At 45.4% G+C, this 13458-nt stretch overlaps 1 protein-coding gene across 4 annotated transcripts in view; it reads right to left on the reverse strand.

Moving 5' to 3' along the window:
- Window positions 1-11230, reverse strand: part of FGD2 (FYVE, RhoGEF and PH domain containing 2) — a 29831-nt gene extending 18601 nt beyond the window's left edge. For 2 of the 4 annotated variants that reach the window (XM_088674150.1, XM_088674149.1), the window contains exons 1-4: window positions 11015-11218; window positions 4025-4346; window positions 1764-1844; window positions 506-654 (exon numbers count right to left, since the gene is read on the reverse strand). In XM_088674150.1, coding sequence (XP_088530276.1) covers window positions 506-654; window positions 1764-1844; window positions 4025-4346; window positions 11015-11079 — 617 coding nt within the window. In that variant the 5' untranslated portion in view covers window positions 11080-11218. Of the gene's footprint in view, window positions 1-505; window positions 655-1763; window positions 1845-4024; window positions 4347-5254; window positions 5377-11014 lie in introns of those variants that run through there. The other 2 variants (XM_060277022.2, XM_088674148.1) reach the window with 2 other exon arrangements.
- Window positions 11231-13458: the final 2228 nt, after the last annotated feature.

Below are 13458 nucleotides of genomic sequence, written 5' to 3' on the forward strand. Positions count from 1 at the left end.
TGCTGGCTGTCTCTGTTTATTAACGTCTTCAGTAAAAAAGGAAAAAAGCTAGGAAGTGAAATTATTGTCCTCATACGTCCTCCCATCACAGGAAGACAAACAGATAGATGCGAGAAGTACTGCTGATTTAGTTCTTACTTATCTAAGATATTTCCGCATTGCCCTTCATCATATAATTGCAATTCTTTGTTCTATATAAGTAAATGTTTGCCAAAGTGCCCTCTGCAGACAAAGGAAGTATGTAATACAAAGATATCTATTGTTTCACACCAAGATTAGTCCTTTGTCAGATGGCACAACCGATAACAGAGATCTATTTCATGGTGGGATGAAGAATTAAGGTTTTAACTCAAAGTGACCCTCCCACAGACCTCTTGTACGGTATCTTTTCAGATTCTAGACTTCAAATAATACAGCAGTTGCTTTCAGTTGCATAAACCTTCACCCCCCACACTTCCCTTTCCAGGAATGCAATGGGGAAAGGGATATGGCTGCCATAACTCACCAGTTCTCCATACGTTTCTGCAGCTCTGGCAAGAAAAACTGAGCATGGAACTGGTAAATGGATGAGATGTTGGAGAATATCATTTTCACCACCTCTTCTGGGAATGTTCTTCCACTCCTGGCTTCCTTCAGCAGCTCTGAGAAAAACACCTGGAACCCAGGGATGGAGAAAGCTGTCAGTTTTGGTTGCTCTCGGTTGCTCATTTTTCCAGCCTTAAGTTCAGTCACCCACATTTCAGCATCAGCTTGTGATTTATTTATTTTACAAAAAAGGAAAGTTCTCATGAAAATTCACCAGCTTTTTCTTTTTTCATTTTGAAATAATTTTTATTCAATTTATTAAAAAAGTAAAGAGAATTACATGTCTTACATTTCATTAAAAAAAAAGGATACTCAAAAAAGTACAACAAAACAAGAAAAAAAGAAGAAAGACGGGGGGAGAAGAAAAACGTTTAAAAATTCACTTCTGATCAATTTTATATCGCTTCCCTTTATATAGTCTCTTTAACTTGCTATTTCTCTATGAACCTTCATATCCGTACCTTCACCATACCTTATATACATTTATATCCCCTCTTATATCATTCAATCTAAACATATCACTAAATCTGTTTTTATATTCTCTTTTTCCAAAAATTCTTCCACATATCTCCACTCAGCTTTTATTTTTTGCTTCGATATATCTCTTATTGTCGCCGTCATTTTTGCCAAATTCATAAATTCTACCAATTTGATTAGCCATTCCTGAATTGTTGGAAGTTGTTCCCCTTTCCACTTCTGAGCTAACAGAATCCTAGCTGCTGCGCATGCGTAAAGAAAAATATTCTCTCTATCTTTCAGGGTATTTTCGGGGATCATACTGAGGAGGAAAACCTCTGAAAATTCACCAGCTTTTTCATGCACTTTTATTCCAATATGCACAATTTTCCAAAGTGAACTTTTCCTTCACCTGTCCCTCTAGAGCAGAGGTTCCCAAACATATTTGGTCTACCACCCCCATTTCAAGGGGGGGGAGCACCATTACTCAGCACGCCCCTGTCAAATAAACTACAGACAATCCTCAGTTTGCAATGGGGTTACATTCTGGACCCCCTGCACGCATCAGCGGAACCCGTGTAAAGCATTCTGCCTAGCCCTCATTCCACTCTTTCAGTGACGTTTTAGGGATACTTCCGGATTCAGTGCCGACCTGTGTGTGCATGCGCAACCGTGTGTCTATCAGAAGCACATAAATCTGTTGTTGCCCGTATAAAACCAACCTGATCCAGGAGGTGGAGGCGGCTGACATAGGCCTGCTCTGTTTGCAGGAGCTCCAAAGCTATTTTTTTCTCTTCTGGCTCCTGTGTGTATAAAGAGAAACTGTTTGATCATGTGGAGCATTCAGCATGAGCCCAATGGAGTAGATCCTGCTCTCCTGGCACTGCATATTAGTAGGGCTGGGTTCTCTAACTAAGGCTGTGTTTGTGTGTGTACAAAATTATGCATATTCATAGGAACATAGAAAGCCGCCTCATACAGGGTCCTGCCATTGGTCTATCTAGGTCAGTGATGGGCAACCTTTTGAGCTTGGTGTGTCAAAATATTTATAGTTTAAATAACAAAAATGTATAATTGTAATATATAACTGTATTTAATAAACCAAAAACTAATTATTTAACCAAACCAAACCAAACCAAACCAAAAAACCCTTATTTATCGCAAAGTGCCCAGAGTTGTTGAGCTTTTTTGGGGGAGCTGCTGACCAAAGTTTGGGAAGTTGCTTTGCTTTTGGGGGGGGTGCCCCAAAGCTGCTGCACTTTTGGGGGGGGGAAGAGAACAGAAATAAATGACAAATAATACCTTCGCTGGAACTAACACGCAGCACTGACATAGTCTGCCAAAGCGCCAAAAAAAGCACAGAAAGGGTTAAAAATGAACCTGTTGCACCCAATCAGAAACATCCACTGACTCAGCAAATTGAAAAACAGACCAATCGCTGAACACAATCTCTGGCTAACAGGAACAACAACAACAACAACAACAACAACAACAACAACAACAACAACAAGGGATCCGAGGAGGAGTGGGAGAACAAATTGGGGGGGGGCACAACAACAGTGCGATGCGTCTGCCAGCAGTGAGGGCTGGGAATTCATTCTCCCCCCCCCAAAAAAAATAGACCAGTCCCCTGCTGAAAAAGTTTGCTGACCCCTGACTAAACCACTTCTGGCGCAACACAACACTGTGACCAAAGCCAGAGTGCACAGAAACGCCGTTTACCTTCAGGGCCGTCTTAAACGCCCCTGGCGCCGTGGTGCGCCGGATCTCTCCGGCGCCCTCCCGCCCCATTTCCCAGCGCGGTGGGCGGGTGGGCGCAGCTGTGCGGCGGACCGGCTGGCCAGCGGGCGGGTGCAGTTCGCGGCGCCCTCCTGGCAGGCCGGCGCCATGGTGCCCTGCGCCACCCAGCCTACACGTAGGGCCGGCCCTGTTACCTTCCCGCCGCAGCAGTACTGTACCTACCGGTATTTATCTACTTGCATTGGCATGCTTTCAAACTGCTAGGTTGGCAGGAGCTGGAACAGAGCAACCAGAGCTCACCCCGTTACGCGAATTCGAACCGCTGACCTTCCGATCAGCAAGCCCAAGAGGCTCAGTGGTTTAGACCACAGTGCCACCCGCTGTAGAAACGAGTCAACTGCACAAAGGTAAAAATTGCATTCTTTCGGGCTTCTTGACCCACTCGCTCCTGGCATTTGGCCCTCGTAATGTTGCTGTCAGGACACTGGTGACTGGAAAGTGATGAGTGGCCACTAGCAGAAGTGGGGTTGGAGACTGACTTGGGAGAAGGGATCTGGGGGAGCCTGCAACAGCCCAGAGATGAGAGTCAGAGGCAGGAGAAGCTGCAGGATTGAAGCGTGAAAAACAGGTGCAGGAAGAGGGAAAGATAAGTCAGGTGGGTGTAGAGTCAGGGGTGTGCCAACCCCCAGGGGTGGAGGTGTCTTTGGCCTCCTCAATATCTGAGCCCCCTCAATATTGAGAGGGCAGAGGAGGCCAGCGTAGTTCAATATTGAGAGGAGGCCTCCTGAGCTCAAGAGAGGAATAATGCCAATCTTGGGCACAATACGGCACCTCTGGCTGCCACACCTCCTCCTCCTGCCCCCACCTCTCCAGCTCCAATCTCTCCCAGGACCAAAAGAGGACTAAAGCAGAAGGTGCAGAAAACGGTTGTGCGTAGGCAGTCTGCACCTGCTTGGGGAGATACATCATCTTAGGTTGTGGATGGGGCCTCTCTGTTGCTGCAACTGCCTCATTGGGTGCACACCTAGGAACAGCTGAGAGGGGTTGGGCTGATAGACATGCTGTTTCCTAAGTCTACTTTGGATAATAAAGAGATAATTCCTCATTCTAGATGTTCATTGCCTGACAGCGCCAGTTGCCCAGAACATTGCCCCTACTCAATGTGATCTGTAACAACAACAACAACAACAACAACAACAACAACAACAACAACAACAACAACAGTAATCTGGTGGTTAATGACCTGGTTTTCGCTGCTGCTGGAGTCTGTCCTGAGGCTTGCCTGGAAGTCTGCATCTTGTGGAATCCTCCAGTTGCCTGCACTGATCTTGCCGCGAAAAGAGCTGAGACACTTGACTGTGAGCCCTCTGGGAGCCTCTCGTGGCTCCGTCGCTGATTCTGCACGGCAGGGCATTTGGCTGTGCTGTACAGGCGTTTCCTTGGCTTCGCTCATAGCTCTTCCGCTAGTCGCAGGTGGAAGCAGGTAGGAGACCATGAGATTCGGTGTTCTCAAGCAGGGCCCAGACTGAGGAAGGATCTGCTCCTTGCTAGGACTCGGGCAAGCTCTAGCCGCAGAAAAGACAAGCAGTTTTAGAATGACATTACTCGGCCCACTTCTGCAAAACGCAGTGCACAGCCAAGCAGTCTGTGTGGTGAGATCCAAAGCAAAAGCAAAACATTCGGAGACAACATGGGCACCAAACCATCAATAGTAGTTGCACCTCTTTGAGTTTTGCAGTGCTGTTCTCCAGCCTTGTAATGGAAGCATCCACTAAGGTGCAGGAAGTGTTCATGTCACTGAGAATAACATTCAAAATCACAACAACCAAGGGGAAATGTAAACATTAGGGGAAATATACTGCGTTAAAATGTACGTGGGAGGCAAAATTGCCTTCCAAAAAGGAGGAATTAACACTGAAATGTTGGTGAGTTCTCATGAGGACTTTTTTTTGTAAAAACGTGGGGAACTGAACTTTAGACTGGAAAAATGAGAAACCGAAAGAAACTAGGATTGGCAGTTTTACCCATGTCTAAATACAGGCAGCTGTATCGTGACTGCTTCCCACCTAACCCGTAGCGGGTGGTGGTGGTAAGGGGGTGAGTTAATTTGCATCCAGAAAACAGAACTAAAATAAAAAAAATTAGCAAAAAACAACAACAACCAGGAGATCAGATCTCTAGCCTCCCACATCCACATCATGATCTGTTTTGGCCCTTGGGAACAGGGACTTCTGAGACAGCAACAAAAGCCTTAGTTACACAACAGCATCAGCAATTGTTGCTGAATAACTAAGATTGCAAGTCACCCAATCAAAGAAATTAATCGTATAAGTTTGAGTTGATTCATTGATTAATGCACTGATTGCAAACATTTTTAATGCTGTCTTTGGGGTGGTTTTTGGTTTGCTTGTTTTTTGATAATGCATGCATATATCATAGCAGGCATCAACTTAGAAGAGGCATACTATCATACCTGAGAGAAAAGGAGAAGTGCTTGCTATCTGCAGAGTTTTTCTTTTTTAAATAATGGGTGAGATCTGCCTACAAGTGGAACAGGCTTCTTCCTGTGCAAACAGGCCCTTCCATTCCTTTCCTCTCCTTCTCTTGCAGCTGACACGCACTCGCAAAATTTGCTTCAGATGGTTGGGGAATGCATCAGAACAGATTTTCAGGGCATCAAGCTACAGGCAGGAGGTCAGAAAGAGGACATCCCACAACATAAGCAGAAGTCCGGCCATGTGACATTGGATTTCATCATTTATTTTCAAAAATCTGCACCCAGTTAATCTAGGGCATCTTTTTTTGGTACCTACAAAAATCTTTAACGGTGCAACCCTACACCAGAAAGTAAGACCTATTGAATTCACTTTCCCAGGTAAGTGGGTAATAGGACTGCAGCCTAAATCACTAATCTATATAAATAAAAATGTAAAATGCTAGGTTGTGTGTGCTCAGCTTCCTCCAAAACTGCTTGACCGAATGATTTGAAATTTTGACACAACGTTGCAGTCCAATACGGGAGTGTTTGTATAAACTTAGATTGTACATGTGTCACACCTATCACAGGTAAAAACATGGGGTTTTTAAAGTTTTTTTAAAAAAAAAAACAGAAAAACAGGACCAGGAGAGGTTGTAAAACATTGCCCTCTAGCGACGACACCACAGGTACTGCAGCTAGAAAAGCTTCCCTCTCCAAAGCAGCTCAGCTCAGGTTTGCAGACTGGACTGAGTGGAGGTGCGGACTCGCATGGGTGGGGAGTGGAAGGAGGACGGGATCGGGTTAGGTCATGGGTCGGGGTGGGGTGGGGTGGGGGGCAGTCACAGGGATGAGCCATAGCAACGCGTGGTTGGGTACTGCTAATCATTTGATAAACTTTGCAGCCCTGTGAATAACACGATAGGCATAGATGCATAATGGATACAAAAAGGCTTTGCATCCATTGTATGGGGACCAATGTGAACAGTGTATCACTGGACACCAATTCATTGGCCCACGAGAAGCTAAAAAACCCAGTTTGCCTGTCTTCTCTTTCATAGAACTGCTTGTGCCTCTTGTAGACCAAAACAACATATGAAAGCTGTGTACATGCCATACTTTAAAGCACATTAAGGGTCAGGGTGGTGTAGTGCTTAGAGCTGTGTTTCTCAAACTTGGGTCTCCAGCTGTTGTTGGACTACAACTCCCATCACCCTGACCTACTGGCCAGGGATGATGGGAGTTGTAGTCCAGCAACAGCTGGAAACCCAAGCTTTGGAAACACCAGGAGTGTCGGACAAGGACTTGGGAGCCCAGGGTTCAAAGCTCCACACAGCCATGAAGCTCACTGAGTGACTTTGGGCCAGTCAGTCACTGCCTCTCCACTTAACCTACCTCACAGGGTTGTTGTGTGGAGTAAATGAAGAGGGAGAGAACCATGCATGTCACCCAAAGTTCCTTGGAGGAAAAGTTGGGATATAAATGAAATAAATAAAAAATCCCGAGAACTGTACAGTTTACCCCTCACAGAGCCCTTAAAAACTACAATTCCCAGGATTCTTGCAGTGGGGAGGGGGTGTGCTTTAAAATGTATGATACACAAGCCCTAGAGCAGGGCTGAGGAAGTCTCTTCCGCATTTACATTGAGAGTAGCTACTGAAGGCTACATCCTTTTTTCTGTTCCACAATCAGCCGTCATAACTATCCTTAAGCTTCCTCATGTATCCAAAAGGCAGCTTTTATTTCCTCTTCCGAAGCAAAGTTTTGCCTTTCCAAAACAAGCCACAGCTCAAGATTAACCAGAGGCAGCAGTCTTGCTAAAGGGGCAACCCCCTCTGGGCTGACGCATGGAAGGGCCAAGTTAAGGGAAGGAGCTGGTAGAGTGTTTGCATGTTCCCCACCCAGAGACCCCAGCATATGTCGTGGGGCCAGAGAAGAAGGCAGATTATTTCTGCCCGCTGCCCTCACCCTCCTGCCGTCACACATTCAGCAGAAAGCCTGAAATGAGCCTTTGCAGAGCTATGGCTTTGTTGCACGGTGGGAACTCCTGCACCATTAGGGTGGCAGGTTGGCTGAAGAGCCTACGTTCCTTTATAGCTGTCATTGCACGGAGGCGCTTTTCGGAATTTCTCCCCTGAATGCGGGAGGTCAGGGAGTGAGGCCAATGGGCAAAAGCCACCCTTCCCTCCGCATATCCCGTAAAAGTGTGGAGAAGATCTGAAAAGGACGATAGTTGCCAGGAGATGACAACAGCGCTGAAAGCAGATACGCTGCGGGTGTAAATATATCTTGGCGATTTAATTTCAGGGTGTATACTCAAGAAAATGGATCCAAGAGATTTTAGAGGCACTTCTCGAGGCAAGATGCCTGGCAACCGAGAGAGATTGCTGACTGTGACCTACATGTGTCTGAATACAGACACACAGTTTTCATTAAATGACTGGGGGAATAAGCTCCTCTTTTCTAGTCTATGGAAATATGGGCTTCTTCAAGGTGTAAGCTTCCTTCAGTTTCCCCTTGATGGAGCATGAGATACTTAATTTGAGGGTCGCATTGGGCAAAAGATTCCTACAATGCAAGGGGTTGGACTAGATGACCCTCGTGGTCCCTTCCAACACTACAGTTCTATGATTCACTTGTGATTGACTGAAGTTCATGCTCGGGAGGTTTTTTACACTTTGAAAAAAATATCACAGTAATATCACACACATTACATTTTAAAAAAAAGGAGTCCTCTTCCCACTGACTGGTATATCAAATTGCTTAGGGCCTATAAAAGCACCGCAGAAATCTCCACCCCCCCTCCCTGCTGCCCTCAGAGAAACTTCTCCTATTGTTCAGTTTACCTTGGAAGAAAGAAGCTCCCAGCCAAAGGCAGCTCCAGAGCATTTGACCATTTCGTCTTGGGAGTCTCAAGGGTTCTACTTTACGAATTCAGCCCTTAAGAGTTCCACCAGGTCAAGTTCTTTGAAAGTGAAGGTGACAGTCAAACTGTAAGGTGGGACTGGTATAAGGAAAGCAAAGAACTGGAAGCAAGAGAGGTAGTGGGTACGCCGCGTCCAAGAAAGCAGGGGATCCCGCAGGAAGCGCCAAAGCCATTTCTATCCCTGAACCTTTCCATGCAATCAAGAACACCCACAAACAGTCCTGCTTTTGTTCCAGCTTTTGACTGCTCCTTTGTGAGACACAGATTGAGAGGGAGACTAGAGTCTCCTTGCTCTGCGTATACTACTAATAAACAGGAACAGCAGCTTCACAGGATGCTAAGGAAGCACAGTAACACACACAGTGAAGCACAATTCCCCCTGTTTCATTTGACACACGAGGAGAGGGAGACACAGAAGGAGAAGGAGTGTTGCACTGAGACCAGGCAACAAAACAGTGGCAGGAGAGTAGGGATGCCCCTCTGCCAAGTCAGGCCATTGGTCCATCTAGCTCGGTGTTGCTGACACTGACTGGAAGCCGCTCTCCAGGGTTTCAGGAAGGAAGAAGCCAAGGACTGATCCTGGAATCTCTGCAAGCAAAGCACATGCCATACCACTGAGCTTCCCCAGGACTTCCCACTTCCTACAACTGTAAGCTATGTGAAGCCAGGAAGATGGAAAGGAGGCTCAATGAAGTCATGGCGTCACTCCCATCAACTCTCAGGACTATTTCACAAGGGACATTCACATATGCTTTTGTTTCGTAGTCCTTTGCATGGTGTGTGTGTGTATTCTTATATTTGCACGATGAAATCATGCCAGTTTGCAGTGTAACTCTAATGCTGAGGTATAATAGAAAAGAAGGATGCCAACTTTTTTTATAAAAAAAAAAAAGTGCAAAGCTGGACTCAGGATGCTGCAAAAAGACAACCAGATGGCAGTCTTCATAAAATCCAAATCCATTAAAATATAAATTAGGCTGATATCTTTTCATCTGACAAATAGCGCAGAGTCCAGCCACCGGATTTATCAGCAGGAGAAGGCATGCGGCATTTCAAGGGTTTACGTGGAAATCCCTTCCTTCTCTCAGCCACTGCAGAGTGCCAGGGCTCTTGAGAGCAATGGGGTCAAACCCCCCTGCAGTTTTCTGCTTGTTCTTAATTTGTTTTGGTTTTACTAGAAAATGCCCCTTCTTCATTTTGTACAAACCTGTGCTCCGATTTCCCTATTTAGCACTGAAATGTCATGTTAGCAACGGATGAATGTATAGCGGAACTGTCAGAGTGCAGAAAAACTTGGCAAATGGGGGGGGGGCTTTTTTGGATCAGGCTGCCCCTCTGGATGCCCAGTGAACAGCTGTGGCCAAAAATGTGCAGCCATTTAATAAGTAGATCAGAGTTATCTACAGTAACACATGCAATGGTGCCATGGTTACTGTATAATATGTTCTGCATGCAGCTGCCTTTGAAGGGCCTCTGGAAATTCAGGTTGGTGCAGAACGCAGGAGCAAAGGTGCTCCCAGAAACACTGATGTGTGGAAATATTACTCCCCTTTTGGAATAGCTGTGCCGGTTGCCAATACATGTCCAGGTTAAATTCGAAGTGCTGCTTGTCACATCTGAAACCCTCCATGGCTTGAGCCCAGGGTACCTTCACCCCACAACATTCTGTGCAGACAAGCTCATAGAATTCCATTGAGGTGAGTGCCTGAGCTGGCAAAGAAGGCACGGAGCACTGAGATTTCCTGGCCCAACTGGCTGGAGAGGAAATGGCTTTGCTCCCTCTATGGCCAGCACTGAAGCAGATTGGGCTACAGAAGGAGAGCACTCCTCCCCGGCTTACAGTCAGCTTGTATTACTTATGAGAAAATAAAGAGTAAAACCCAGCCACATTGATTTCTGCTTCTTATGGGCAAAGCTTCCACACTTCAGCAACTTGTCAGAATTATTGCATGGATTGCAACACCATCTAGAACGGTTTAAATGACATTTTTAAAACAGGGATGGGGAACCTGTTGCCCTCCAGATATTGTTGGATTCAGTCATCCCCAACCAGCATGCCCAATGGTCAGAGACGATGGGTGGGGGGGGGGACATAAGAATAGCATAAGAGACTGTTGGATCAGGCCAATAGCCCACCTACTCCAGCATCCAGATCTCACAAATGTAGCCAAACAGGCTAGCCACCCCATTGTTTATTTATTATTATTTATTAGGAATATTTTTTTAAACAGCTAAGCATCACAACAACGGCAAAGTAGTAGTATACAACAATGAAAATGAAACCGCTAAAACAGGTTTTAAAAATAAGAAGAAGAAAAAGATGCTGCTCCACCAGTAAACGGATCCTGCTGGGACAGCCTGTAGCATCTGACACAATACTTTACTGCTTTTTACCCTGAAGTCCACAAGGTCTGAATTTTCTTCTTAACCCTGGGTGATTGTCTCTGTGGGACACGGCAAAGGCAAAGCTGCTTGTGTGGCTGCAAATTCCTCATTACACTTCCCAGTATGGTGTGTGGCTGCAGACCACATTCCCAGGTGACAATTTGGTTTGGCACTGTTGTCTCTGGGAGTGACTCTGAATGAGCTTTGCAGTGTCCGTGACTCAGGCACATTCTCTGCCAGAGGAATCAGGGGAATTTAGCAATTTGGTTGCCAAAGGATGATCAGAATTAAATACAGTAAACAGCAAAATCATAGGGGTTTTCCCCCCCCCCCCACACACACACACCATGCTACTTGAAACAGTCCTTACACGATTTCTGCTCTTTAAAAAACTTATCTCTCATATAACATCTCCAGGGGTGGGAGAGAGGGGGGGTTTATTGTACCTGAGTTTCTCAAATGCATCCACAAGGTTAACCACAGAGGTGGCTGTATAGCTCTGCTCCTCCATCGTACTGAGACCTGTCAGTCTGAAACTGGACTTGCCGCTCTGAAGTAATGGTCAAAGCAGAACCCACACCAAGGACGCACTGTGATTTTTTTCACAGCTCAGTCTTTCTGTTGCTTGAGGCATTTCTGAATAATTTCTTTTGAACCACTGGACAGAATATGCAAATTACTGAACAGTTGCAAGCAAACTGGTGCCTTCAGTGGTATGTAGGGGGGAAACCCTTCTGGTTTACCATAAACAGGGGGAAAAATATGAGGAAGCACTGAAAAGCAGAACGTTGGCAGAAAATGAGCAAGATTTACAAGGGTATGCAAGGAATGTAGGCTTCTTATTAAGTATATGATTTTATTTTTTTAAGGAAATGTATTGGAAGTGGTCTTTTCATTTAATTCTGGCGCTGCCTTGACTCTAGTTTCGGTCGTGCACTGTATCTAATATTTTCTGCTGCAATACAACTTCAACTTGCAATTCCCACCTCTCACCATCAGCAATGCAAGAAAGAAAGAAACTACAATTAGTTGTGACAGGACTAACTAATTACATATGTAGAATGTAAGATTTTCAGGATTTTGCTGCTCATCTCTTGTTTTCCAAAACATTTGAGGAAGGCTGCTCTAGTCTAGAAGGTATTTTCACAGTATCCTGTGCTTGACAAATTTGAACGCCAGGGGGCTCCATACAACTACTCCAGCATATGCAACATTAGACAATTCACAGCTATAGACAATACAGTACATACAGTACTGTATATAAATTGGCAATTCAATTGCCTACTCTACAGACATAACCTCCTGGTTCCATCTCACACCACTGGGAGAGGAATTCTCAAAGGACTAAAAGTAGCTACTGCTCAGAGGAGACAATTGTAAAATTCAGGACTATTATAGTTTTACCTAACACACTAGAGAAGACAGGTTTTCATGCTCCTTCTCACTCAGATCTTCCTATGTGAGGAAAACTTGAGATTTTTATTTTTTTATTTTAATCTTTAAAAAGTGCTCTGCCAACGTTTTTTTGCACCAGGACAGGAAGGGAGAAGTAAACTGTCCAATATTATTTCCCCTATATTGCGGATATAGAAGGCATGCTGAGGTAAACAATCGTTTACAACAACCCTGCAATGTAGACCAGTATCACATCCATTTCTGCAGGCTGAGGCAGAGTGGCAACTCTTGCATATCAAGTTAGCAAGCAGTAGGAATGAGGTGGAGTTAGATGGCAAGTGATCTCCAAGTTCACTGCAATTTAGCCCCACACATTCTCCCCAAATTGCAGATTGCCATAAACCACTGTTTATTATCATGGGCGCAGCCAGGATTTTTGTTAGGGGGCAGGCTTTTGTTGGGAGGGAGTCAGAACCTCAGATTTGTATTGATTTATATTGATTGGGGGAGGGGGACAGCTGCCCCTGTCCATGTTTATTATGATCTCCAAATACGAGGGTGAGATGTATAGATACTGACTTACAGCAACTCTATTAAAAAGACTTTAAGAACCTGTCCTGTTTTCAGTCTTTGGTGATGAAATAAATACAGCTGCTAGTACAAATTTGTGGTACCAGCACACTTGGAAGACTGTAAATTTCTGGTTCAGAAGAGTAGTATGCTTCTGAATATCAATTGCTGGAAACTGGAGGAAGGAAGAACACTGTTGTGCTCAGATCCCACTTATGGGCCCTCCCATGCGCATCTGGTTGGCCACTGTGAAAACAGGATACTGCACAAGATGGGCCATTCGCTTGATCCAGCGAATCTTCGGTAGCGCTGTGTTGTTGACACATGAGCATAGCCAATCTACGCCCCAAAACACCACACCACACCATCCGGGCCACTGTGTCTGCACGACCCTGACTTCACCACCACCCTGTCCTGCCCCACCACGTTCCAGGTGAGCTTCTAGGTCTCTCTCAGTCAATTACAGTGTGAGACTCTTAATCTGTGTTGTGGGTTTGAGCCCCACGTTGGGCAAAAGATTCCAGAATTGCAAGGAGTTGGACGAGATGACCCTCGTGGTCCCTTCCGATTCTAGGATTCTAGGAATGCCAGTTGGTAGGAATCACAAGTGAGGAGGGTTGTGTGCTCAGGCTTCTCATCGCCATCTGGTTGGTTTATTGTGAGGAGAGAATGCTAGTTGAGACGGGTCTTTGGCCTGATCCAGGACAGCTCTTCTTAGGATTCCAGCGCAAGAATTCACACACCAAAAGCTGTCAAGAGGCAGAGACGGTCAGTGGAGCAGTTGCACGGGGGTTCACTATTCCTGATTGACGGACTCAGTCACTCTGACAAGCTTTGTGTGTCTGTAGCTGCAACCCTATGCCCATTTGCACGGACTCAGCATGACTTAGTAGACAACCTGAGTAGACATGCGGAGGATTCTACT

The sequence above is a fragment of the Zootoca vivipara genome, chromosome 7 (genome assembly GCF_965207765.1).
Source record: "Zootoca vivipara chromosome 7, rZooViv2.hap1.1, whole genome shotgun sequence".
Lineage (NCBI taxonomy): Eukaryota > Metazoa > Chordata > Lepidosauria > Squamata > Lacertidae > Zootoca > Zootoca vivipara.